The 27,852-nt window shown below is 43.2% G+C and overlaps 1 protein-coding gene across 1 annotated transcript in view; it reads left to right on the top strand.

Annotated features, from left to right (window-relative positions):
• Window positions 1-27,852, top strand: part of LOC147712037 (VPS10 domain-containing receptor SorCS1-like) — a 2,945,658-nt gene that overhangs the window by 1,482,607 nt on the left and 1,435,199 nt on the right. The window contains exon 4 of the mRNA XM_086922756.1: window positions 24,172-24,330. Coding sequence (XP_086778882.1) covers window positions 24,172-24,330 — 159 coding nt within the window. The remainder of the gene's footprint in view (window positions 1-24,171; window positions 24,331-27,852) is intronic.

Raw genomic sequence — 27,852 nt, 5'->3', positions numbered from 1 at the left:
GACACTGTAAATGTTAATAGCTTAAATTCTCGCAAATGCGAGACCTATTGAATTGCAAATATTTTTTGTTCCCAAGCGCCCCTAAATTTAAAACTGTTCTGAATAGGGCCCCCCAAAAAATTACGTTTGGTCCATGACCCCTAAATCCTTGATATGTCCTTGGGCCGAGAAAATAGACAGATTTCATGTTTTACTTGGTCAGGACTGGTGACATCATTTTATCATCGAGGGAACCGCAAAACCCAAAGAAATCAAAACACCTAAGTTAACATAAAACCGAAGCAGCAAGTTTAACCTGAAGCCTGTTCGGACACTTTGGCAGTGGACATCTTTAAATGTAACGCAGCGTTCAGCCGATAAATATAACTGAAGCTTATGCCCCGCCTGCTCTGCGTTCAGTATATCATGCTTGCATATGACATACCCCGGATGAGAATGCTTGCAGTAAAGTTATAGACGCGACTACGCACTGCAGGAGTGGCGATATTGTAGCCATTTTATAGATTGATAACACTTCATAAAAATATAACTGATGAAGGTTCATGGTGATATAAAGTATAGTTTGTATAAACTTATATTAAAAATAGCAGTGCAAACTATTTACAATCACTTCATAATTATAAACTTTGCATATTTTTCTGTATCCAAATATGCAAAGTTTGGGAACAAAGTTGAATAGTTTTTCCCATTATGACTTACCTGCAGCATAAAATACATGATTTTATCATAAATATTGTGAAGATTGCTCAACTTCAGTTGTAATTTGTTTCATTAGCATGTGTACCCTCTATCGGCTCTGATATATTAATCTCCCTTTGCATGGGCGTTAAACTGTATTTTTACTGCTACATCAGTAGGTAACTAGTGGATAGGCCTCCCTCATCGCAGAGTGACCACTGGGTTGCTGGATTATATCTAACAAGTTGCCACCAACATTTCCCTGTCTATCCACCGTTCCCGTTGTCCCGCAGCCCTGGCTCTCTACTCCATATGGGTTCACCCTGTAATGTACAGCTGCCTACACCCCGTCCCCCTAAACCGAGGTCCGCATTGGTGCAGCTCGGCTCCCATTCACGTCCCTCCTTTATCTAACCCTCCTCAGCCACACCTTCTGACTGCTACCCATGCACAATAGTGTAGCTTTGGAGCTAGGATTGCACCTTATAAGTGTCATAGACACTTGAAGCAGACCAGGTATGAACTGCACCCCACTGCTCTGGATCAAACCAGAGAGAAAGGCACTGAGAAAATAACAATATACACATTGTTTAAAAATATGCAATCTGACACAGATGGCATCACATATAGGCTGAGAAAGTGGAAGAAATTCTAGAGAGAGTGAAAAAAAGTATATATTTATAGAGAGTGAAAGAACCAAATGTTGCAGGAGTTATAGCTAGGTTCCCATTTTACACACACAAAACAATAGAAGTTCAGCAGTTATAGTTAGAGTTATATGTAGAAACTAGAACTTGTGCCCTAAGGTAACTATAATGCACTGCCTTATGGTCTTCTCACCACTGACACACATATTGTCTCAAATACTTGCGAAAGCCAGTAGGTGATATGTATTTATGTGTGTATTTGTGTATTTACAGATAGATAGATAGATAGATAGATAGATAGATAGATAGATAGATAGATAGATAGATAGATAGATAGATAGATAGATAGATAGAGAGATAGAGAGATAGATAGATACTAGAACCTAATATTGTGGGGAAGTGTGGCTCAATGATTAGAGCGGCAGACCCTGATGCAAAGGTCTAGCCAGGGACCAGGGTTCAATTCCCCGCCTCGGTGGGTCTTGGGCTCAAAATTCCACAAACCTGATAATTCTCGCCCCGGTGCCTATTCCAATCATGGAGTCCCACTCTGCAACTCTGGGCAATAGCTTGCTTAATCTCCACAACGGCCCCCACAACGCTAAGGATGCCTGGCCTCCACCTTGGGGGTGCCCAGGAGTGGACGCCTCGCAGGGAAAGCCAGGATGGGTTCCACAGCGGTATTCATACAAGCGCCTTGAGACCCTTGCGGGTGAGTAGTGGCTATACAAGTATCAATTTACATTTACAATATTAGGATTTTCGACAATGTAATGCAGAAGAGAATAATGGTTATCACAGAGGACAACCAATATTTTTTCACAAAATACTATTCAGTTTCAATATAAAGGCCTAGATCTGAGTCACATATAAGCTGTACTGTTCATTTTACTTTTAGAGATTCTCCTGCAGGAGCAGCATTAATGATTTGTTAAGGTCCTTGTATTTGCTGCTGCTCATGCAGAATCTGGTGTCTAAGAATCCATAAACCACATATGTCACTCGTGCTAAAATCACCCATGATGGGGTTCAGCAAACCTCACTGTAGGTAGAAAAGCAGTCCTGCATGCATTATTCTGCTTCAGAATGATTTAATCTTTGTGAACATTTTCAGTATACAATTGATTGTAACACACATTTAATAAATTGTGAATTCTTTGTCAAATTAGAATTATTTTATAAAAATGTTAATGTGTTCATAGTAACTTAACCTCAACTACACCATTTGCACAATGCCTCACACTGGTGGCTCTGGAAGGTGACTGTATTTCAAAAGTACGACGCCACACACTGAATAGATGGTGACGTTGCGCCATGTATGGATCAGGAGATATGAATGGAATTGACAAGCAGGTGGCCATTTTCAGTTTGGGGCCATAACAGACAGAATTGTGCCAAACAAATACCGCCAACTAATTATGGAATTCAGTGGAATTATTGCTCTTGGAAATAAAATGACTTGAATTCTGCAGGTTCCATCAGCTTTGATGAAATGCATTCCCTAAGGGGGTTTCTTGACACACAAATATGATGGATGTATTTCATGGACTGACCAAGGAATTAGATTAGTGGAGAATTGATGAATGTTGTCTCCTTCTTGAATTATTGATGATGCTCTACTCAAAATGAATGTAACATTGGGAGAGCTTCCTCCGTGCATTGCTGCAGAGGTGTGACACACACCTGCAAGTTGTAATTAAAGGGATGTAAACGCCTCATCAGCAGTATGTAAAATAAGTATGAAATGTGCAGCTCAGTTTGGAAATCCTGTTCAACAGTAAACAACTTCCCTAAGGCGATTATTTAACCCCTTCAATGCTGATGATGAGCTGAGCTCGTCATCGGCTACGGCGCTCGTATGCTGATGTTGAGCTGAGCTCGTAATGTAACGCGGGTTTTCGAAAAACCCAGCACACAGCGGGAAAACCGCTAGCGCGCAAGGGGTTAATTGAATACACAGAGAGGAAATTTAGGTTATATGGCAGTAGGGTATGATCACACTTTGCCCAGTGGTTTTAGCCTGATGCTGCCCCTATTTGTAAGACAAAAGGAAGAAATCATGCTTTTGCTGGCTGATATACAAATCTGTGAACGCATTTAGGTAGACCCTAGAATGGTCTATCTTTAGTTTCATTTTAGAAAATCATGTATGTGACTTTTAAGTGAAAGTGCACAGGACGGAACATCACTCTCCTATTCCCACATAGAGGAAAACCTCTGTGGCCCAGGACATTATCTAGACGTTGCAACCCGCAAATACGATAGTGACGAACAAAAGTAGAAGGGGAACGCCAAGTTGCAGCCCTACAAATCTCCACCACAGATGTTACCTGCCACTCAGCCACCGTAGCTGCAGTACTTAGTGTAGTGTACCCCTGCACTTCAACAGAAGGAACCATCACTTACACTTATTAAGCCAAAAGGACCAGGGACCGAATCCACTGACTAAAAGTAGCCATAGAAGGCTTTTCCCCCTTCTTTCCGGGACCAAAATTAACAAACAAAGCGTTCCCCTTCCTGAAGGACTTCACCACCTGAAAATACCACAATAAAGTCTGCCACACATCCAAACACCTTCAATCCTCCTCCTAAGAAGGCTCAGGACAAAATTTGAATTCACTTTATGGACAAAGAAAGGTATCAGAACCAGCACCACCCGGTCCGGAAAAACCTTGCCAAAAGTATACCTACAGGACAAGGCCCCCAACTCACCCAACCGCCTAGCTAATATAATGGACACAAAGAAACAAGCCTTAAATCAAGAGCTTCAACTCCAGCCCCTCAATGGGCTCAAACAGAGGGCCAGTCAACACACAATAGTAACTGCAAATCCCAACAAGGAAAACAACGTACAAGCTGAGAAAAAATGTTCAAAAGACCCTGAAAAAGCGTAGTCATAATACCAACATCTTCCTGCAAATTCTGCCAGGATCCCCTAAACACCTAAATGCCACTCACTGCACCCACAGTGTCGTAACAGACAAACCCAATTAAACACCATCCTGCAGGAATTGCATAACCAAAACGAGATCAGTCATAATAGAATCAACTTGCTTCCTTTCACCCCAGGCCGTAAACACTCTCCAATGCCTGGTATAAGAAACCAGCGTAGAAGATCTACGAAAAGCCTGCAAGGTCAAAGCCAAATGCTCAGTGGCCCCCAAAATGGGTAAGCCTCCGTGCCATCAAGTGTAACTTACTTAAGGTGCACAGGGGAAGAGCCAAACAAACTAACGGGGACAGAACCAGAGGAAGAACCCATTCACGCTTCAATAATTCTAGGAGAGGAAACCAATTTGCAAGTGGCCACCAGGGTGCAATCAACAGCCTGTGAGCCTGCTCCCTCAGGACTCAAACCAGAAACGCTGTGACCAACTGAAACAAAGGAAAGGCACAGAGCAAGCCCTGAGTCCAAGGACATGTCAAGCCATCTATCCCCCAAGCCTGGGGACACCGACCCTGAGAACAAAATTGCCTCACCTTGGCATTCCCTGAACCAACAAACAGGTCCAACACTGGAAGGTCCAATTGAACAACTGCTGGAACAAATTGGGACGCAAGATGAAATCTTTGGACGAGGGAATGTCCCTGCTTAACCAATCCGCTTGGACAGCCTTCACCTGCATGTATGAATGTAGAGAGCACTCAAACCCAGAACCCAGTCCTGAACCCAGAGGAAACTGTCCTTGGCCACCAAGTTCAGGGCCTTCGACCCAGTCCCCCTTTGTCTGTTGACATAGGACTTCTCCACCAAATTTTCCATCCGAACAACTACCATCTTCCCTTTCATAGCGTCCTGATAATGGAGCAAAGAGAGCCACACCACCCTCAACTCCCTCCAGTTTGATGGCTTCTGAGATCCTGAAGAGACCAGAACCCCTGAGTCTGCTCCGACCTCAGCCATGCCTCCCAACTGAAGAAGCTGGTATCCGACATCACCACCAGCAGAGAAGGGAGAGACAATAAGAACCCTCTCAGGAGATTCTCCTCCTCCTGAAACACTTACGGGGCTCACATTTCAGAGCCGTTGGGAGGACCTACTCCTACCCTTACTAGATGATGATGCCCCACCCTTATAGGGACAGGGCATACTTCCTCTCCTTGAAAGCTGTCGTAGCCACAATTACCTCCTGGCTGCCACCGATGTACCAGTGGACATAGTCGAAGCCCGAACAACGTCCAAAGAAATGTCAGCATGTCCCATGGCAGCCAGCAGCCCTGAACACTTAGAACCTTCCTGCACCGCCAGGGCCAATTTGTCAAAATTCTGCACCAGAGACTGAGCCGAACAAGTAGAAATAAGACTTGCCCTCAAAGCACAATTTTCCACAGAAAAAGCCCTCTTAAGGCCAGAATCCACCTTCTTGTTGTCAGTGGCATTGGCTGGGGTGAGTTCCTCCGGAATAATGGCAGTCTTCCCAATCAAAGTAACCAAAATGGAATCCAAATGCGAAGAGTGGGGCAAAGGGTCATCCCACATCAACATGTACAGTTTCTGTAGAAAGGAAGGGACACGGATCGTATGCACCTCTTTCCACTTCCACATAACCACCTCCTGTACTGGACCCTGAAAGGACATGCCCAACCTAGAGGGCTTCACATACTGGGGAAAAAGGGTCCCACCTTCTTTGGCAGGCTGGAAGACAGACAACCCTAAGTTCCCATGTACATGAGTCAAAATCTCCCACATCTCCTCCCTCGAGAAATACTTGCCTCCAGGTGCCCTCACACCAGTGCTCCACACCCTTCCATCGAAGAGCCACAGAAGGCAGCAGCACTGGCGGAAGAGCTACGCCTGATGCACCGCACAGGCTGTGACCAACATCTGAAGAGGCCCCGCCACAGATGGGAAAGTCAAAGGTAACTCTCTCACTTGAGACAAAAAGAACAGGAGGTGGTGGGAGCGGGGATGTTTTTATAGGTATGAGGTGGGTCTATGGGAGGCAAGGGGCCTCTTCATTGGTTAAAAAGGAAGGCGAGCGAGGGACGGGAGTTAATGTGTTTTGCATTCTGCAGTCTCGTCTAACTGCCAAATTTGTGAAGTTTGAATCTGTGAAACTAAATAAAAAAAATGCTAAGCACTTGATACTTGGGCAAAGTATGTGCAATCATACGCAAAAATTACTCTTGGCTGATGTGAGTCATCCGGCTGCCTTTGAAATAGCTTATTTTTAGAAAGGTACAAATCACATTCCTTCCAATAGAAGTTTGAAAATGAATACACGAATATTTGCAGTGATTATTCCTGTCATTGCTAAATGGACCACACTCTCATCGTGCTTTTTCCGGCTCTCACGTGTACTTTTCTTTCTTACATTAACGCACGGCCTGCCATTCGACATTAGAAGACCTACAGCAGTTTGATTTTTAAATGTTTTTGACTCCCTGAAGTGTTAACATTGGTTTAATGTGTGTATTGTGCTTGATAATGGAGATTAAAGTGCATCTGCTCAAATGCTTCCTGTACCCGCGAGAGTGGCACAGATTCCCTCCATCCGTGGAATCAAAGTGCTTTTTAAAACAAGCCTCACAGTCCCTTCTTTCTTAGGCATGAGACCGTAGTTACTTTTATGGAATCTGCTGGTAGTTGTTCTGTGAGGCGTGGGATTGCAGTCCGGATGTCGGTAAAGGAGTGGCAGCACTTTACAAAGCATAAAACAGATGCGACTTCAGTGACGCCAGCTCTTCCTCTGTAGACTAGAGAGCACAATTGTATCCTCGGCCCGGCTCGGACCTTGAGTTTTTAAACACTGCTTTTCTTTGGTAATTTTTGTTTTGTAGGCAAGGCACCATGTTGTTTGGAAAACATCACTTTGCAAACCATATGACCAAAAGCCTTCTGAATAAGCTAAGTCACTTTAATGTTAGTGGTCCTTGCTAGACACAGGGGACATATTTAATTTTAGGCGCAATATCACAGATCCTAACAGTTTTCAATTTGGAAATCAGCTTTAAAGAGCAAGGGAGCTTAGGATATGTAGTTTCTTTGGGGTTGAAACAGAAGTAACTGTGGAGTAATTAGATGTTTGTGGAGAGCATAATTGTTGCAGGCTTGACAATGGTGGTAACGATAACGTATACATTTATGAATGACTGTGAGCCCAGCTCTTGCACCAACGTTTTATGCAATTATTGCCCAACACAGCCTTTACAAAAGCATACTTGAATAACTTCTATGGTAGATGAGGTTTCAATGACTGCATCTGTATGCCACCTTTTCTTAAGAGCACTTTCACATGGGGATTCTTGACTCTGCCTAAAAGCTGCAAAATTCGGAGTGGAGTTGCTAACATTGAACTAACATGCCTAGCACTACTAGACCAGTTCCAAATTTCGCAAATCTGAATACACAGCACTTTGTTTTTGCTACTTTTAGAAATTGGCTGATTAGACTGTTAGGAATATTTGTTCATTAACATGCTTAAATCTTGAGTTTTAAAAACAGATTGCTGAAAATAAAGTGCAATGGCCTCTCAGTGAGATATCGGGTCATGTTACTATCTAGAATCAGGGAACCCTCCCCTCCCCCCCCCCCCCAAATGTTGTGTTTAACAAAAAATCTTGCAAAATCACACTTTCGAAAAAGAAAAAAAAATACCCACAATAATTGTAATTCTAAAAAAAACCTGAGGTTAAACTGTGCTGCGCTGAATCAATAAAAGGAGTGTGAGCAACAGCCTAGCGGCCAGCAGAGGTGCTAAGTTCCTCTGTCACCTGCCTATAAATTCTATGTGTAAGAAATTGGGTTATCAGTTAAGAAAGGTGGCAGCCCCAGTCAGGAAACAACCACAAAACCTGTCAGGGTGACCACAAAAATCTATATTTTAACCTGTGCTTAACCCTCTGGTAGTTTAGCACAAAAGCAGTCAGGCTTAAGTTAGAGACAATGTGTAAAGTATTATCCAGCACACAACTAGTTACAAAGAGAAAACCCAAACCAGTTTAGGAAAACAGAGTAAATTTCAATAAATAAACTTATACCAGAACTATTAAAACAGTCAGTAGTACCAGAGATATTCAGATGTAAAGTTTTAGGTAAAGTGGAGCCTAAAAGCACAGGTTCAGGCCAATCACGATTTAGCGTGTGTAAAATACAGGGACTAGGTAAGTCCCACAGAAATAGATACTTTCTCAAAATCCAGTGCAAAGAGTTCCATTTACCGTGTAGGAGGCCACCAGGAACAGGGAGAGCATCGGGAATGGCCATCGCTGTAGCACGAAGAGCCAGTCAGGCTTTGCAGACAGGCAATGCTGGAGCTTTATGTTGGTGGCCCCCGTGGGCTGTTGCTGTAGTGTGAAGTTCACTTCTTGTGTTGCTAGTTGTTACTGTAGCACAAGGAGCAGGTTTCACTGGAGTGCTGCGTTGGCATTGGACGTGGGTGGCAGAGGTTTGGCATTAATGGGCCCGTTTGTGTTCCTGCAGAGCCCAAACTTGAGGATTTCATCTTTTCCTCTTTGGAGAAGTTCATATGGATGCCACTCAAAGGTCCAGGACCTGGCGGGCACCACTTGGGAATCAGGAACTCACTCCAGGAAAAGCCAGCTGTGCTCTGGCAGGCCCAGGATTATCCATTTGCAGCAGATCAGCTGGGCAGTTGCAGGGAGACCTCTGGAGTTGGTGGTGTCCCTTTAGCTCACTCAGGACATCAGCTAACCGACCCTTGGGGTCACTCAGGTTAGCCTAGGGTGAAAGTAAGCATGTCCAGTCATCTCAGACAGCAGCACAGTCCTTCTTCTGTAAAGTTTACAGTTCCAGGAGTGATCTGATGATTTTCTCTGGAGAGTCAATATTTATGCTTGGTGCCAGCCTTTTGGTGAGGGACTCCCTATCCTACCCCCACATCTGGATCCGAAAAGTTCTTTCCCTTTCCTAAACTATCTGGGGTGACAAAAGGCATGGCAGGACTGGTGTTAGATTCCTTTGTGTAGGCAGGCAGCAAAACCCTTTGATGTTCAAGTGGTACTGGGTTCAGCCCCTCCCAGTCATCCTGCCAGGATGGCCTATCCTGTTTACACCTAAACACGCTTTGTGTCACTCTCTGAGAGGAATTATTATTATTAATTAGCATTTGATAGAGCGCATGGCTACCCTTAGGTATCCCAGTGCTAACAGCAGCAAGCAAACAGATGACAATCTTTTTGGGAGTGTCTGAAATAGTAATTTTTTCAATTGTTTCCGGAATGAGAGGTGGTGAGTCATTGCACGGAGATAGATGGGAAGACTATTCCATAGTCTTTCCGCATTATACGAGAACACGCTGCCTCCGGATTGTGCTCTTTTTATTTTGGGTACTGTTGCCAGGAACAAGATGGCTAAATGCAGGCATCTTGTGGGGCGATGAAAGGCCATTAGGGAGAGATTGACTTTGGGGCCAGTCCCCCACAAGGTTTTGTGTGCTATGCATAATGATTTAAACATTATACGTTCCTGAATTGGTAGTCAGTGCAATGATTTCAGTGCAGACTTGTCAGACTGTAATTTGGGAGTGTTATGCAGCAGCCTAGCTGCACAGTTCTGCACCACCTATAGTTTCCTTGTGGTGGCCTTTGGAGCACCCAGATATACACAAACCCCAACAGCTAGGTAATTCACAGTCTTGTGACACAGGACACTGGCAGAAGGCACATTTCATTAGGAAAAGAAAATACCATCTTGTAAACAACATATTTCTATCTGCCCCAATCCAAAGTCCCTTATTAAATGTAATATGGTAACCCAGAGTTAGTCAATGGGAGAGATAGGCCTTGCAACAACAAAAAAACTACTTTAGGAGTTTTTCACTGCTAGGGCATGTATAACAAACACACATATCCTACTTTCTAATTACAATTCATCCTACCCTATGTGCCTTTTAGGCTATACCATAGGGTGGAGTTATATGTATTATAAAGGACGATTCAAGCCTGACAAAAGTTTTTTTTTACCAGTTTGAAACAGCAGTTTTTATTTCACAAAGAACCTGTTTATTAGTTTTTTGACAAACAGTACAGAGCAAGAACAAAGCAGAATAAGGTTTGATCTCAGTATCAGTACATAAACACACTTTAGATATATATTTGTAGTATAATAGCATCAGTCTCCACCCGGGACATAAATCCAACAGACTAAGCAATGAGCAGATAGGGAGGTTAGGTGAGGTTCAGCCCGGGAAGGGGCCACGGGACAGTGGGCAGTAGACAAATCAGGAAATAGAGGGGGTCCTGCGTCTGCTTTAATAAGGATGTAGGTATGCGGTTCAGCATGCTAGAATACACTAACTCCCCTTGAGGTCAGTGCTCAGCATCTGTGAAGGAGCATCACCAAAAGGTCAAGTGGGGCGGGCCCTACCCATCAGTGATCAGACAATGGGCCAAAGGGTACACCCCCCAAAAAAAGGGGAAACTCAGGTGTGAGCTCTCCACGTCAGTAGGCGTTCAACTAAAAATATGCAGGGGGACGCCAGCTTAGAGGGGGCACCACTCAAGTCAGGGTGAGGGGGGTCTCAATCCCTGTAACTGTCCAACAATGGTGGAAGTTTCACCATATTGTCAGAGGGGGCTTTTAATCAAACAGATGGAGGGGTTGGAGCCTAGGGGCCCAAAAGCATAGATATTCTGTGCATGACATATAGGATCAGAGGGAGCACATGGGAGTGGATCAAAGACTTCCTACAGAACAGATCCTTCCAGGTTCTACTATGTCCCTTTGAGTCTGAGAATTGTCTTCTGTCTCAAGGGGTACCACAGTGTTCCGCCCTCAGTCCAACATTATTTAATGTGTATATGCACCTACTGGTGGATATGGTATTGAAACATGGGGTGAAACTGGTGTCATATGCTGATGACACTCAATTGAGCAAAAGGATGTAGAGCCTGCCTGAGTGATCTGGCGAGCTGGATGAAGTTCAGTTGCCTGCAATGAAATGCAGACAAAACGGAGGTTATGGTTATTGGCAAACAACCTCCATCTGGTCCCATATGTGGTGGCCAGAAGAACTAGGATCAACCCCAACTCCCAATCCGAAGATTAAAAATTTAGGAGTCTGGTTCAACGACACCTTATTGTTCCCAGGTCAAATATCAGCTCTGGCAGGCACTTGCTTTGTCATTCTAAGAATGATACGTAAAATCTTAGATATTCTACCTGTAGATGCCAAAAGGACTATTGTGCAGGCCCTGGTTACATCCTGTTTGGATTATTGCAACATACTCTATTTAGGGGTTACAAAAGGCAATCTGAATATACTGCAGAAGGTCCAAAATGCAGCGGTCTGCATGATATTGAATATTCCGCGGCACGCCTCGGTGGGAGCTGCCTTAAGGGTGCTACACTGGCTACCAGTACAGGCGAGAGTCATTTTTAAAGCCCTATGCGTCTGCCATAGGATTTACAATGAGAAAGGCCGAGGCTTCTGGGCCAACTACTCACACCCTATAGACCTACCCAGAATATCAGGTCAGTGGGAACTGCTAAGCTGGTGTGCCAAAAGTATGTGTGGGAGGCAGATCCTTTTGTTTCTCAGCAGCCAAAGCTTGTAACAAGCTGCCTCTGGAATTGAGAATGCATCCTTCTGAAGGGATATTTCGCAGACAACTTAAGACTTGTTTCTTCCAGTCATCACCAGGGGACATGTGTTAAGCGTTGTTGCTGCTGGGATCTGGGGTTTTCTTGAGGTGAAAGGGCTCTGTTCTTAGGCTGCGATGTCTCAGCGCGGGGACACTCCGTTTGGGGAACCAAGTGCTTTATAAGCTTTTAATCTAATCTAATCTAATCTAATCTAATCTAGTCAGTCAGAGGATGGCAGAGGCAAGCAAATTTCTTTTAAGTAAACTTAAGCTTGTACGACATCAGTTCTATAGCTATAATATGTCATAGCCAAGTAAACCGGAAAGCTGCTGAGGGAGTATTTGTGGCTTTCATCTTGGCCCCAGCACACAAGTCCATTATGCATTCCAGATCATTCACTCTCACACATACAGAGGTGATGTCAGTGTAAAGCTCCTGGATAGAGCTCTTAAACTCCGATTTGAGGGAGTCAATTTCCATCTGAATGTCGCTAAGAAACTTTCCCCTATAGTTTTGTGTGATAGGGAGGGCTGCAGTGGTCCCTAGGGGCTGTGAAAAGGATTTTCCCTTGCTACTCATATCTGCGTGAGGTATTGGCCTAGTGGGAAGCATAGACACTGAGCATAGCAGGGCGAGAGCGGCTCTCAAGCCAGCCGAGCCCTATGTATTAGGAATGCGTGTACCACCACTAATCTCTATTGGGCCGCTCAGTAGTCAATAAGAAGTGACAGTTCTCAAAGGACCTCGGGTGTCAGCAGGGTGCACTGGCACAAGTAGCAATGGGGACCGAAGCAACAGAAGGCGTAGAGGATGGCAGTCAGTGTTCCAAAGTCTCCGGCCACATGTTTGCAGGAGAATCGCTGTCAATGGGGGTTCCTTCTTACAGAGTCAGGTAAGTCCTTGGATTCAATCACAACAGGGTGCCCGGCCAGGTTGCAGAGCCGGGCTTCACTAGGTTCTTGATCACAGCTCACTCCATGGCAGTCACTACCCTCTCACTGCCAGGGACTCCTCCTACATCAAAGGTAGAGGGCAGCCCCCCTTGCTATTCTTATGGATAACCTATTAGAGGGTCAGAACTGCCTGTTGTGCGCAGGAGTTCGCTGTTGCAGTAGGGGAGGAGGCTATCAATTTGCAGGACAGGCTTACAACTTCTGGTGGTGGGCCCCCCTGTAGTGCAGCCGCCTGGCAGAGGGTCATCTGGCAAGAGAAGCGGGAATGTATTGGGGGTCCACAATCCTCTCGGGGTTCCCTAGTGCTGTATGCTGCATCAGGTCCAGGACCCCCCTCCCCGGAATTAATTGCTCACCCCCAAACCCCCCAGAAAATTTGTTTGAAGGGGAGAGCTAGAGCTAGGCTAGGACTGAGCATTCCCGATGGCGGCCTGCCTGCGGGAGCAAGGCAGGATGAGATCCCCCTGCTCTTTGGTACCTGGCAGGTGTTCCTTGGGCAAAAAGCACTGGTCACCCACAGAGCCCATGCAACCCGCAATGTCACAGGTCTTGGATTATCCATCCTGTAGATGCTTCCAAGGAGGTTGCTCGAGCCCAAAATTGTGTCCAGGAACACCAGAGTGCCACACACGGTTTTCCGGCCTTACAGAGATGCCAGAAACCTTTATTTAGGGGGTTCTGCCTTATTGGAGCAGAGCTGCAACAGTTTAGGGAGAGGTCTGGGGGCCCCAAAAGTACAATCTGCCACACCACAAGGGCCACGCTAGAGCGACGTCTAGGGATGAGCTCAGCAGCTGCGGGACTCAGGGGCCCGGACCCAGGGGCAGAAGTGCTCACGCATTCCTGTCGTTCGGGTCACCTTGTGGGTCGGAGCCCCCGCCACATTCACCTCCAGCTGGGGATTGTCGCTGGTCCCTGGGCTCACCACACAATGCGACTGGAGCATCAGGCAGTGGATCGCAGCCCTTTCCCCACATGATGACTGCTGGCCTCGGGGGCCCTGGAACACATCCTGCTGTCACTTCTCTCCCAAGCAGGCTCTAGCCTGAAGCACAGGCAATCACAAGCACTCACCAACTCTCTCGTCTGGGTCATTCGGTTCCACACGGATGGGGCTACTGTGTCCTGCTTCAGAATGTTTTAGGTCAAACAAAAATACAGAGCTTGGGTGAACAGAATCCTAATTCATATCCAGTTAGGCCACGCTCCCCCAAAACGGCAGTTTAAAACTGCACTTCAGGCGGCAGTGGAAGGCCCGCAACGGGTTTTAAAAGGCTAGTTCAGTGGGCAGAAGAATAAGTGCTGCAGGCTCACTAGTAGTATTTAATTTACAGGCCCTGAGTATATGTAGTACCATTTTCGATAGACTACAAGTAAATTGAATGTGCCAACTAGGTGTAGGCAAACTTCGCCATGTGCGAGTGAGCGAGCACACGCACAGTGTGCACTTTACCACTGCTAACCAGGACAAGGTTTTCAGATTTAGACATGCACTCTCTGGCATCTGAAACCCTCCTCTTCCGATGTGCAGTGCTGTTAGATACTCTGCCAGATCATAGTGTGACTTGCCAGAGTCTACAGTAGTGACAGACTAAGGACCAAGCATAATTTGTTACAGGCACATGTTCAGCCACCACAAAAATACTGTGCATTGTGGGGTTTGGGATCACAAATATTGCTTTTTGTTGTTACAAAATTGCCATCCCAGGCTGCAAAATCTGGGTGCTGAGGTTATAATGGGATGTGTAAAATGTTTTCAGTGTGTGGCGTTAGAAAATGTAATTGAATCATTTCGGTATGTACAATTAAGCCTTATTCACCTTAGCAGATCCATGCATATCTTAAGAATGCCAAAATGTCATTTACTAGCTTCTAGACAGTTTCATTTACATAGAAAACAATTTAATGACGTGCAAAATTGTGCTGTGTGTGTTTATCTCTCTCTCTCTCTATATATATATATATATATATATATATATATATATATATATATATATATATATATATATATATATATATATATATATATATAAAAATAAAGGTTAAACGGTCGTTTTAATTTGGTGAAAATGTCGGTTAAAACATACCATTTTAAACTGAGAAAAACACTGAGCTACAGACGTGATTAAAGATGTAATAATGCTTAGTTAATTAAACTCATTAAATATCAGAGCCTACTAGCACGACATTCCAAAGAGTTAATTAAAAAGAATATGTAAATCTTAATTATCACGCTAAATGTCATTTCACAATTGATTTGCCCCTTTCTTTTCCAAAATGGTCAGTAATTTCGTAAAACTGGCTTTTAGCATAATATTAGTTCCTTGCATTGACACCACTACAGCATTCATTCATGAACGGATGGCCAGTAAATTTAACAGCCATTTTAGCAACTGTATTATGTCATTTAGCAACACTGGGCCGGTTCACACAAAGTGTTGGATGGATTGTCTAATGGAGTCACATCTTTTTCCAGAGTTAATATTCAGCCATATCAGTGAAAAGTTGGAAGATGGGAGTCCTCTGTAACAGAACACCATGAGTGACTGCTTTGAAACACTGGAGAAGGTTAAGCCAAATAAGGTTGCACAATGAGCGAGAAGCAGCTGTTAATGACAGTATTGGCGTGGGCATGCTTTGCTAGTTTGTTTTTGTCTCCCAGAGGGGAAAGGGCATGCATGTTCTTCATGAGATATCTCTTGAAAGTCTGAAAACTCTCAAGAGAGTTCCTTAGACTCCTTATTTGCAAGGCCGACAACACTTTCGCCAGGCGTTATTATGCTGGGGCTTTTCGCCTCAATTTTCTATTTCTTGCCACAGCAGATAGTCAAGCATGTCAGTTTAAGCTTTTCGACCATTTTATGCACAGCCTTCAGGAAGACCTTTGCTGAGCAGCTCTGGTTAACCAATCTGATCTTGAGATGGATTTAGGCTGGGGAAGTATAATACGGGAGGTGGAACATCCTCCCATAAGTATTGCTGATGATAATGTCCCAGTATTTTGTGTCTCTTTCCCAGCAGGTTTTAAGAGCCCTATGCAATAGCTGGCATCATTGTTGGGCCCTGAAGTTGCTTCAACGGCACAAATTCACAAATAAGTGCAGTGGCTCTGTTTGTAATATATTGCTTATGAGACCAGAAAGAGCCTCAATTAGTGATCAGAACTCCAAGATAATTCTATTTTGTATCTCTATTGATTTGATTACTGTCAGCTGCCAGTTTTCTTGATTCAACTTCACAAAATCAGAATTATAGTTTTCTTAAGGCTTCCTTCAAGATTATTGATGTGTGCATAATTATGAAGCACGTTCAACAAGCGTTGGAGGTTGATTCTTGTTTGGCTCAATAAGATGATGTAATCCGCGTAGAAAAAACTAGTGATGGGATGGTCCCCAATTCCGGGTGGGTTGAGGAGATGGTCTGTGATGATAATAAGTCTTCTAAGAAAATGTTAAACACCAACGATGCTAATACACATCCTTGTTTTAATCTAGTCGTGCTCTGGAACTTTCGAGAGACAATGCTTTGGTATCGACCTTTAGTTGTGCAACCACTTATTGGTGTATTACAAGACTAAGCATCTTATCAGAAGAGATGAGATCCCCAGTCTCCATAACTAAGCCCAAGACGTGGCTCTCGGGATCAGGTAGGAGGTGGAGTTGAAGTTTTCAAAACACGTGAATAATGAGTGATTAGTCTTATTCCCATCAATTTGGATGGAAAGGGCCAGTAGGTTAGATGGCATATACATACCCACTATCCTTTTTGGTTCAATGGGACATTTTTTTTCCAGCTGTCCATGTCTGAAGGTCTTTTAGGAGTAGTCCATCAAAGTATTTGGAATCAGTCAAGTAATTAAATCTTCTAATAGTCTGGCGGGTTTGTGCTGTCGCCATTCTTGGGGATAGGGTAAATGATCCCTCCGTGCCATGAGTCTGAAACATTCTTATTTATTAGAGTATGGTTGAAAGTGAAGTTCGTTTTTTAGAGCAGAACCTCTGGTTTGCTTGAAGGAGGCTGTTTAAACTCCGGGCACCTTCTGCACAGCTTTTTATATGATTTTATTTTCAAGCTGCAACTCAGTGGAGGATTCAGGGGAAATAAATTATCCCTTGGCTGGCTCTCCTGGTCTTACTAGGATGAGGCATGGTGCAGTACGCTGCAGGGAGTTTAAGTGAAGTGAACTACTGTCCTCCTTGGGGCCTGTATGATTGTAGGGGTTGTTAAGGTATGGAAACCATTCACTTTTGTGTATGTTTGAGTTGTTTTCTTTTTAAATTGCCCTTCTCTAGGTTGTTGATATTTTACCAAACTTCCGTAGGGTTCCTATTCTCACTGGTATAAGTGATCTTTGTCCGAAATGTGTTGAGTGTTTTTGTTTAGCAATCCAAATTGCTGTTTTATACATTTGATGCAGACATTTAACTTTCTCATGACATGCTCTTTCCCTGCCTGTTTGACATGAGACCCTTAGTTCCCTAGTTCAATTTCTTTTTGTATTGATGTTAAAGCTGTTGTGTTCCAGGGATTGCATCTTGGCCCAACAGTCGAGGGGTTTACTGATGCTATGAGGCTTGTATGGTTGCTGGGTCAAAAGTTTGTCAACCACAAGCTCCCAGACCAGGATAGGGTTGTTGTGGACTTTCTCCAGCTGAGCAAATTGAAGTGTGTATAATAGTTTACTAACTAGTCTGAGGTCACCATTCCACTTCAGTTTTTGTTAGATTCGAGTTACATATCGTTGTGGATTAATTGATCACTTTAGAATACCTATAGGAGTCCAAAATAAGTTCTATGTGTTGTGCAAAATGAACACTTTCAGCACAATTGCAAACTTAGTTGTATACTTCAAAGCTCACTATGGCGAAATCAATTATTAATTTTGAATTAAAATGAGATATGAGTGAATGAGTGTGGGTGATCTTCCCCGAGTCTCCCATTTAGAAACATTAGTCCTGCAAGCACACATGCATTTGCAAGGGACTCTCCTAGTTTGTGCCGTCTTTTCAATCTAGGCGGCTCTTGCTTTGGGATGCCCCATTGTTGGTCTTGAAATATTGAAATTTGCTTCTGCTTGGGATTTAGGGAATAGGTGCATTTTGAAATCACGTCATTTTGATTTTGGCATTAATATGATCTATTTTTAGATCTTTAATTATGTCATGAAGTTCGTCTGCGGACTCCTTTTTCTGTTGAAGGGAGGGGCAGAGGTAAATACTTAAAACGATAAATGTTGATTCACGGTATGTGGTCCAGTTTTGGAGCTGCATTGCTGGTACTTGTAATGGAATTTTGGTGATGTTTAGAACAAGTGCTGCGGAAATGTAAACTGCAAGGCCTCCCTTGGGTGTTTCCTTTTGATTTATCTTTTATTGCTAGGTTTGTTATTTTAACGTATCCAATTAGCAGGCTGGCAGTTAAGGACCTTGTTTCGTGCAAGATAATAATGTAATTCTCTCAATGTGAAAGCACTTTTGACTCGAGCATTATGGACAGTAGACCTCTTATGTTCCAAGAACACATTTGTAGCATTTTTGCCTTTGTGGAATGCCCAAGTATACCAAGGGAATACGTTCATTGTTCAGCGGGTTGCCACAATGCAGAAGTCAACCAGCTACAGTTGTGCTCCAGTCATGCCAGAGCATTCTACGTCAGTAAGGTTTTCATGTTCAATTCCCATTGAGTGATGTCGGAACCGAAACGTACGGCTGGTCAAGCCTCTCTGCTGGCTTATGTTTGTATGTTGCCTAGTGGGGCTATTTTTGAGGGCTCTGGGAGAAGGCATTTTCCAAGCTTTTAGAGAGTGTATCCTCATGGCTAAGGTTAACTATTAGTGGCAGCAACCTCCAATCTAATGGTGTAGTCATATGCAGCAATTTAATCTTTCAGGATTGAGTATGGAGACTCCTTCCAAGGATTTCCATGGTCTTTTGGGTAACTAGACCTTCACAGCCCTGTATTAAATGCACATGAAGGGGTTCTCCATTTAATGAGAGACTTTGATTCCCCTTTCTCTGAGAGAGGCTCTCTCCTGATAAATGAAGCTCACTGGTTCATGGAACAGCAATGAGACCAATGTGGGTTCATTACTCTGGTATCCACAAGGGGATAGAAACTCAATTGAAGCAATGTCAGTTGAGCATATGTGAACTAGTGAGGGGATGACTGTTATATAATTACTTGTATCAATAGCTAATTGTGGACTTTTTAACCTCATCGCTGCTAAAGGAATTCTCCTCCTGTGCTGGCCCTGATTTAAATGGGTGTGGTTGTGACGGAACCATTCCATCATCAGCACAGCCCAACCGTGACTGGTGACAGAATGGTTCCGTCACAAGCATCGAAGGGGTTAAGTGTTATTGGATAAAATAGTAATATTTAGCTCATAGGAACTAGTTGCCCAGCATGTTTAGGTTCCTATATTCTGCCAAAAAAGGTAGTATTTCACCTTTTCGTCTAGGAGGAGCTCAACTGACGCTACACCAAGGGTCAAGGACCAGAGAGGCACCTCTTGGAAATCAGGAAGTCTCTCCAGCAGAGGCCAATAGTGCTCACGCAGTTCCAGTTGCATGTCCAGACAGCTCCAGTGCAGTACGTCAGCTAGAGAGTTGCAGAAGGGTCACTGGCGCTTGCTTGTGTACCTGTACCTCAGAACAGGAGGTCAGTCTGATGACCCTTGTAGGCACCTCAGACTGGATGAAGAGTGCAGGTGCAGTCTTCCTTCTCAGGCAGCATGGTAGGTCCCAAGCATCAGGACAGTTATCTGGCAGCAGTTTAGTCCTACTTCTGTAGTATCCATAGGTCCAGGAGTGTACTGAAGAATGGGTCGGAGGGTTCCTTTGTTATACTTGGTGCCCACTTTGAAGTGTAAGAAACTTCTGGAATCTTCTCTCTACAGAGGCATCTGGAACTTCTTGTCTCCCTGCCCTGGTCCCAGTCAGTTTGCAGGCACATTAATGTAGTCCCTTGGGTGTGAGCTGAGGCAGTGTCTTTGAAGTGCAAGTGTGAAAGGGGACAGGTCAGTCCATCTGATCCTTATATTGAGTGGCTGCTTGTGTGGGATATACAAAGGCCAACTACAACTCGTCATGTAAACCAGGACACAAGCTGCAGGTACCAAATGATTAGGACAAGAACATGCCAGCTTTCTAAAAGTGACATTCTTACAATTGTGACTTAACCCCTTCAGCGCGGCGCGAATTTTCGCGCTGTGCTGAGGGTTCTAAGGTTCTAACGGGCTCATGACGGAACAGTTCCGTCATCAGCACAGCTCACCCGTAGCTGATGACGGAACCGTTCTGTCATCAGCATGGAAGGGGTTAAAATCTGACTTTACAAATAAAGAGGGTTTTAAATTACAATTCCTAAGACACCAAACATGGTCTTCCCACTTGCTCCCAAACACAATTTATCATGTATTAAATGTAATAGGGTAACCCAATGTTATTCAAAGGGAGAGGTAGGCCTTGCAATAGCAAAAAAACTAATTTAAGAGATTTTCACTACCAGGACATGTATTTAAAAAGTAGGACATGTACGTTTAAGCTTTATTAACTCTATTGCTTTGCTCCCACCCAGGCAGGAGTAGGTTTTTTTTTTGCTCCAGCTGGGTGAGATCAAAGCTATGTTCCCGGCCTGGGAAAGGGAAAACAGGGACTAGATTGGCTTTCCCTGTCAAAACTCTCCTGGGTTGGGAACAAGACAGTGTCTTGAGGGATGGGGGCCCGAGTCACTGTTCTCAGGGCCATTCTATGTCTTGGTGAGGAGGTTGTCATACCCCCCTTAAAAAAAATACAGCAACCCCAGTGGATGTGGTCTCCAGGCCCTTCCGGTGGCTTTTGGAGGGAGACCATGACCCCCTCCCCATTAAAGATATATTGGCACAGGGTATAGTGTCCCTATGGTCTTCGATTGGCTTTGGAATGGGGGCGTACACCCCCTCCCCACAAATATACATTGTGCTACCCGCCCTGCCCGGCCCACCTGGGGAGCTTTCCTTTAAAGAGGGGGGAGGCTGCTGTGTTTTATTTGTATTTATTTTCCTCTGGAACCTTGATGGATCCACAGTACCTTTTGAAAATAAAAATACAGTTTGGGCCGGAGAAATCATGTTTAGGAAGAAGTTGAAAACCTGCCTCTTTACTGTGTGATTGGATTTTTCTCTGCTGTTGCATTCTCTCTCCACAGCGCGGGGACACGCCGGGAGGTTGTTACCAAGCGCTCTACAAACTCCTTTAAACTAAACTAAGTTCCTTCTGGCACTGCCCCACCAGGCCTAGTGGGTCAGGGTCCCCCTACCCTGCCACCTCTATGTTTTTTTCATATTTTTTCAAGACACTGGAAGTGAGTCTCCAAGTTTAAAAATGGCTGCCACACCATCTTTTTTTATGTTGTGGCAGCCAATCAGATAATTACCTTTGGTCTGTTTGGCCGAGCAATCCACCCCAGTTTAAAATATACACAAATGTTAAACCTTAGTAATACTACTGAATGGATTTACACCAAATCACAACAAGCATTCTTTCTGGGTACAGATCTAGTTTTCAGACAAATTTGCTGTAAATCCCCTTGCCTGTTTTGGTTGTAGCTATGTCAAATTTTTCTATGGAAAATTTAATAGGGAAAATGCATTTTGGGACCCTTCCTGTTCTCAGCCTTGCTTCATTGGTCACCCCAAAGCTTTTCAGGAGGGTGCTGACGTGAATGAGACTTTTTTTTTGTAAAGATCCATCAAAGGACACCAAAGTTATACGCACACCACAAAATCCATTTAGTATGGAAACGTGATCCTAACTAGAACTACCCAGTGGCAACAAGCACTGGATAATATATATGTATGTACACATACGTTTCAGGTGTATGTATTGTGCTACCATTATATTACCTGGTGCAAAGAGAAGTTTTAAATATGTCAGACTAAACAATATGCCAGAGTTTTTTTAATCAAAATTTCGTTGCTGGTTCAACATCTAAATATTTTGCAATCTCTTTCAATTTAGAGAATGCTAGGTGGCAGGGGTGGTATATATTGTGATCTCATTAGTGGACAGTGTCTTGTCAGGTGCAATGAGATTCCCATAGAGATTTGGAAAGCCCTGACCCCCATACCAATGTGCACTGTGAAAGCCTTGAGAGAATTGCTTATAGGATTCATCTCTAAGGAGCATATGCCATGGTCATGCATTTTAGGGACATTACTTGAAGATATCACGTAATATTTATTTTGCAAATTATTTTATTAGGTCAAAAATTCAAGATAGACTTAGCACCTAATGTGTATACAACATTTTTAAAAAAGTCATAAAGAAGTCTAATTACAATCTTGACAGCTACTTTGAAGCATGTTTAACGTTTGGGTTATGTGTAGAAAAATGAGCGCACGTTGATTTGATCTAACTGGATCCCTAATTAAATGAAATTGGATTTCAAAACTTGTGGAAAGGTATTGAATTAGAATGATAATTACTGTCAAAACATAGGTACGCAATTAGTTTTACTCAATTCAATTCAATTCAATATTTTATTATGGTTTAGAATTCCGAAGAATTCCACATAAAATACATGATTAAAACACAATTCCATACACTAAAAAAATCAAATAAAATTACAGATTCTCATTTTCATTTAAAAAGACATGAACTTTAGGTAATAAAGTTACCATATATGAATTATTACCAATTTATACAGATTGTTTAAGCTAATTCTATGCTAAAAACATTCAATTAAAAAAGAAAAAAATTTCTGTTCACTAAGCTACACTCTGCGGTGGTCAACTTAATTTCAATGCAGATGGTCTTTCAAAATATACAGGCTTCTTTCAATTACAGCACACTATAGCTTATCTGGAAAACCTGATTAAGTGCGGTACACAGAAGAATTAATATACGGTTGTAATCCAAAATAAAAATCAAACAACTCACAACATTTAAAAAGATACACATGTTTGGTTGTAAACATAAAAACCTAAGCTTAAAGGCTAAAGTCAGAAAAAAAATGCAAGTGCTCTGTGCATCTTCTTTTGGAAAAGCTATCCCAATTAATACTAGTAGCAAAAAAGTTTTATAAAGTGCGCAATAAAGTGCTAATGCTCTTAGCATCCTCTAGGGAACACTCTTTACCAATAATTAACTAGCAGCAAAAGTATCTCATAAAGTGCACATAAGAACTTGAAAAGACGACTAACACGTCCGAAAAAAGTGCAAGTGCTCTGTGCAACTTTTTGGCAAATTATTTCCCAACCTCCCCTCGCAGCAGGGTATTTTTATAAAATATGCAATAAAGTGCAAGTGCTCTATGCATCCACATAGAATGGTCCTTACCAACAGTAACTAGCACCATACAGTTTCTTAAAAAAATGCACATGCTTTAAGCATCCTCAATGGAACACTCTTTACCAACAATTAACTAGGAGCAAAAAGTATCTTATAAAGTGCACGTAAGAACTTGAAAAGATGACTAACACATCGGAAAAAAGTGCAAGTGCTCTGTGCAAATTTTTGGGAAAATATTTTCCAACCTCCCCTAGCAGCAGGGTATTTTTATAAGATACGCAATAAAGTGCAATTGCTCCATGCAGCCACATAGAATGGTACTATAGACATTCAAATCACCAAAACATTTTACGATCGTAATAAATATTTAAAAATTCTTTGAAAAGCGAAAAATTTTAAAACACATCAGTTCGGATGGAGGGGACAGAAGGCAGTTACGGGCCTGTTCTTTAGTTTTACTCAAATGGTTTTGAATAATTTGCAGTATATATATCACATGATGCTCTGGGCAAGAATATAAGCCTCTAGGAATGAAAGTAATTATTTGATTTATTAGTTGCTTGTGTTTAATAGGCAATTGTATGGTTTTTTTAGTTCAAGAAATACATATTCACAAATGTTTACTGTAACTTGATTCAGGATGGTGGTGGTGTATTTCTACGTAGGGTGATCATCTCACTTCAAGCTATTACAGAAACTCTCTAGTCCTGAACTTTTTAGCTACAAATTTGAGGTGTTTTAGTCTATTTAATTCAAAGAAAGCAAAACAAGGCTTAAATACTCAGAATGCCCTAGGATATCACACAAAGATCCAGGACTGGAAACAGTGCTCCTAATGACCTGGAGGGAGGTGGCCATCCTAATTCTACAAGCAATAAGGCCCTTAATTGAACCGTGTATAAATGCAAATCGGCATTAAGTTTTCCCAACCTGGGCGTATTGTATTACAATGTAAGCCAATAATGGACGTTAATGTATCTATATATAGGGAACTATTTTAATTATTGTTGCATTAAATAGTTTACTATATTCTCTGTACTCATGTGTCTTTCTTATCTGCCTCCCTTTTAATGCAGATCATGTTGTTGACTGACCCTGAGATTGAAAGCAGTTTACTCATCAGCGCAGATGAAGGGGCCACCTACCAAAAGTACAGACTCAACTTCTACATTCAAAGCCTCCTCTTTCATCCCAAGCAGGAGGACTGGATTCTTGCATACAGTCAAGACCAAAAGGTGAGTTCATATGAAATTTCCATATTGCTGTACAGACGTGGAAAGACTGTAAACATAAATGACTCTAAAGGAATATAATAAGAGGCAATGACCTTAGAATAAATGGCCTTAAGTTCTTTTGTAGTTTAAGTTTCACAAAGCTTGCAATACTCTATACAAAGGTGGGTTGAATGTTTTAAATATGTATGATATATACATACACTCATCGATAGTAGTGGACATTCAGAGTATCTCTTGAGTGAGCCCTAAGCCTATCTCAATTACTCTACATCTGTGTTGTGCCCTTATATTAACAATGCACTCTAGATCTACTATGAAGACTCACAGAACATAATATAGAGGCTTCTCTTGTAGATCATTTCAAAATTGCAAAGATATTCTTGATTGGCTCTGTTGAACATGCATGCATGTATGTAAATAAGTCAGTTTAATGAAATTCACAAAGAATTAAAGGAACCTAATACTGTCCAGATTCCTACAAGTACTCATTAGTGTATATATTTCACAAAAGCAGAAATGCCAAATTGCACCTGCACTTATAACCTAGTTTTTGTTCCTCGATGAGGGAAATAGTGCAGAAACTGATGCTTCTAGACCCCTTCCTATACTGGGGGTATTCCATCCCTACCCCAGCCCACGATAAGAGTGAGTCTCCAACCATATCCCATGGAGTGAATATAGTTCTCATGACCTCCTGCAACCAGTGTGTTTGAGAAGACTTCCACAAACATAGTAATCAACTATAGTGACTCAGCACGAGGCGGGCCAGCGCTGCCGAATGGCAGCAGCAGAGAGCAATGCACATATCTCTTTGGCCAGCTGTTTTGGGGCAGAGAGCCAGACATGCACATTTTAAAGTTGTCTAACTTAGCTGTATTAGACAGCTGGGATAAAGAAGGTGCATGCCTCAAGTGCTCCTAGGAGCACTGAAAGAGAACGCTCTATCCAATCCTGGTGCTGCTTTCATGCTGTTCATGTTCAGGGTACATCATTTATCTTGGAAAACATCTATGTTAACCCAAGCCTGGAAATCAAGACCCTCGCTCTGCAAATAATCAAAGACCAGCTAGAAAAACTGTAGGACCCACGTAGAAACAAAAATAATCATATCCTGTGACTTTAACATGAACTTATTGGATGGCATCACAAGCAGCGATTTCAATGAAACTCAGAACTCGATCTATTTGATACTTGAATGTGTTTTTCCAAATCAAAAACATGCAAAACAAAACAAGTATGTCATGTCTTTCCTCCATAATGCTTGAATGGCAGTAATCCATCAGACACGCCAGTTAGGTCCACTAAACTATCCGAACATAGTGCAAAAACAATTGATGACACCTTTGTAGAACTTCATATTTTTGAATACATGATTGCTGTCAAAGGATTTTATTATTTTGAAAACCTGCATTTTGTTCAAAACATTAATCAGTCTCCTAACATAACCTGCTTAGAGAGTGATATAAATTTAGGAGGATTCATGGGAATCGAGAAATTAAAGGTGGAAATGAAAAGTTATCCGACCAAACATACTTACAGAATGGAAAAACTAAATTCTTAAGAAAGAATGGTCAAATACGATAAGGATATTGCTTAATGCGAGGTGACAGTCACAGCTGCAAAATGAGTCTCCATGCAGTAATATGTAGCGATATAGCAAAGAGTATAATAGTATATAATAGAAGCAAGCGGAAAAATATCTGGAAACAGGCACTATAAAAACACAACCTTTGGTTCTCTGCTTTTTGAAGAAAAATAAACAAGATCTAAATCAAGAATGGTTGTGAGAAATGGAGTTGTAGGTTGAGGGAATTGTGAGCCCTTCCTTAGCAACATCCACAATCCTTGCTAGGGTGAACCACAAATGTCTCGAAAATAACGTGTGCTTAACCATCTGGTAGCTTGGCGCAAAGCAGTTAGGATTAATTTAGAGGCAATGTGTAAAATATTTATGCCATCAAAAACAATGAGGCGACCCAATAACGCCCAGAACCTGGGGATCTAATAGAATATAAGAACAATTGGTTCTGTAGAGAAGTTTGACATTTCGTTAAAATCATTTATATCCTGGTAATTTAGGAATTACAAATGTATTGCATGACATATAAATCTTGAGAAAGACAGGAAAATACTTGATATTGAGACAAAAGTGAACATACTTTATAAGCTATATTAATTTTTCATATATCATAGAGAAACTCAAATGTTAGATATAAATAAACACAGGATTAGGGGGCTTGGCTTGCAGCGAAGCAAGATGGACCTCCTAGAGCGGCTCCACAAATGTTTCCCCTAAAGCCCACGCAAAGCCGAAGAAAATCTGACTCTACAACTGTGCCATGTCATGGAAAGTAATGGCATAACCACATAGTTAGCATTGGTGTGCCCTTTGAAAGATCTGAGCTCGGATTGCGGACCTCCCCGTTCCTCGGCCTGGTGGATGCAACGGAGCACCGGCATGGAGTGGCACCTGCGCAAGTGTGCAGAGGCGAGCGCCAAGGAGGGACGAGAACGACTACTCAGCTTACCGGAGGTGATCCAGGACCAGCCTTCTGCCATTGGGTGCGCATTTGGCGCCGAGTGCCGGTACTGTTGGGTCTCGGTCTGGGCGTGGCTGGGGCCTTCCGAAGCTCGGGGGCACCCTTCCCATAGGCTGCCTGGGGCCTAAGATGGATGGAGGAGGGTGAGGGAGACGCCGGAGGATGTTCGGGGTCAGCGAGGGAACTCGCCAGATCTCTGAGGCTGCCCGTGGAAGTGAGGAGAGAGGGGCGCAGGGTCAGTCCTGCCCCCGGCAGAACGACGACGGTGAGTGAGACGAACGGGAGGCCAGTTGAAGAAAGGGAGATGCGACCGAGACGGACGGAAAGGGAACATCCGTCCAACTGAGAAAACCTGTGAGTGAAGGAGTGCAATAGTTAGCAGCCACTCGGGCTTGAGGACCAGCCGTTCAGAAGACGAGGGAGCCCGAGGTCAGGTCTAAGTGTATAAAGCAAGCAGGGTGGCACCACAACAGGCGAAAGGTGCCTGAGGCAGTGTGATGAGGAGACTGCATAAGAAACACATAGGAGGTAAAAACCTGGCCACAAGACAAACTGGCTGTACTGGCGGGGGGGATACACAGACTGATCACCAAAGGCAGCGTAGGTCCCTGGCGGCTTGGTGCCTGGCCTTCTGAGAAACAATGTGACATAGGACCAGGAGAGAAGCAAAAACAGAGAATACCAGGAGGGTGCAATGAAGAAGGACCCAACAAGTGAGATCATGGGGTGAGTTGGTAAGCGTGCCACTCACCGTCCGGGGAGTGGGAGAGGACAGTACCCCTGAGGAGCAGAGTGAAAACCTGACAGGGCACCTCAGTAACCCCTGGCAGGTGGCAGCAGCTCACCCAGTTACCCCAAAAGAAGAACCACAAGGGCGGTGCGACCCAGGTGGAGAAAATTACTTGAGGAAAGACAAATTCACCCTCCCGAAAGGAACTAGGGGACCCAGGCAGAACTGAACGAAGGTACACTGTCCCTCCAT

This window comes from Lissotriton vulgaris, chromosome 5, assembly GCF_964263255.1.
Source record: "Lissotriton vulgaris chromosome 5, aLisVul1.2, whole genome shotgun sequence".
NCBI classification, from domain to species: domain Eukaryota; kingdom Metazoa; phylum Chordata; class Amphibia; order Caudata; family Salamandridae; genus Lissotriton; species Lissotriton vulgaris.
Note: the sequence above shows the minus strand (reverse complement) of the source record. Positions and strands in the feature narration are given on the sequence as shown.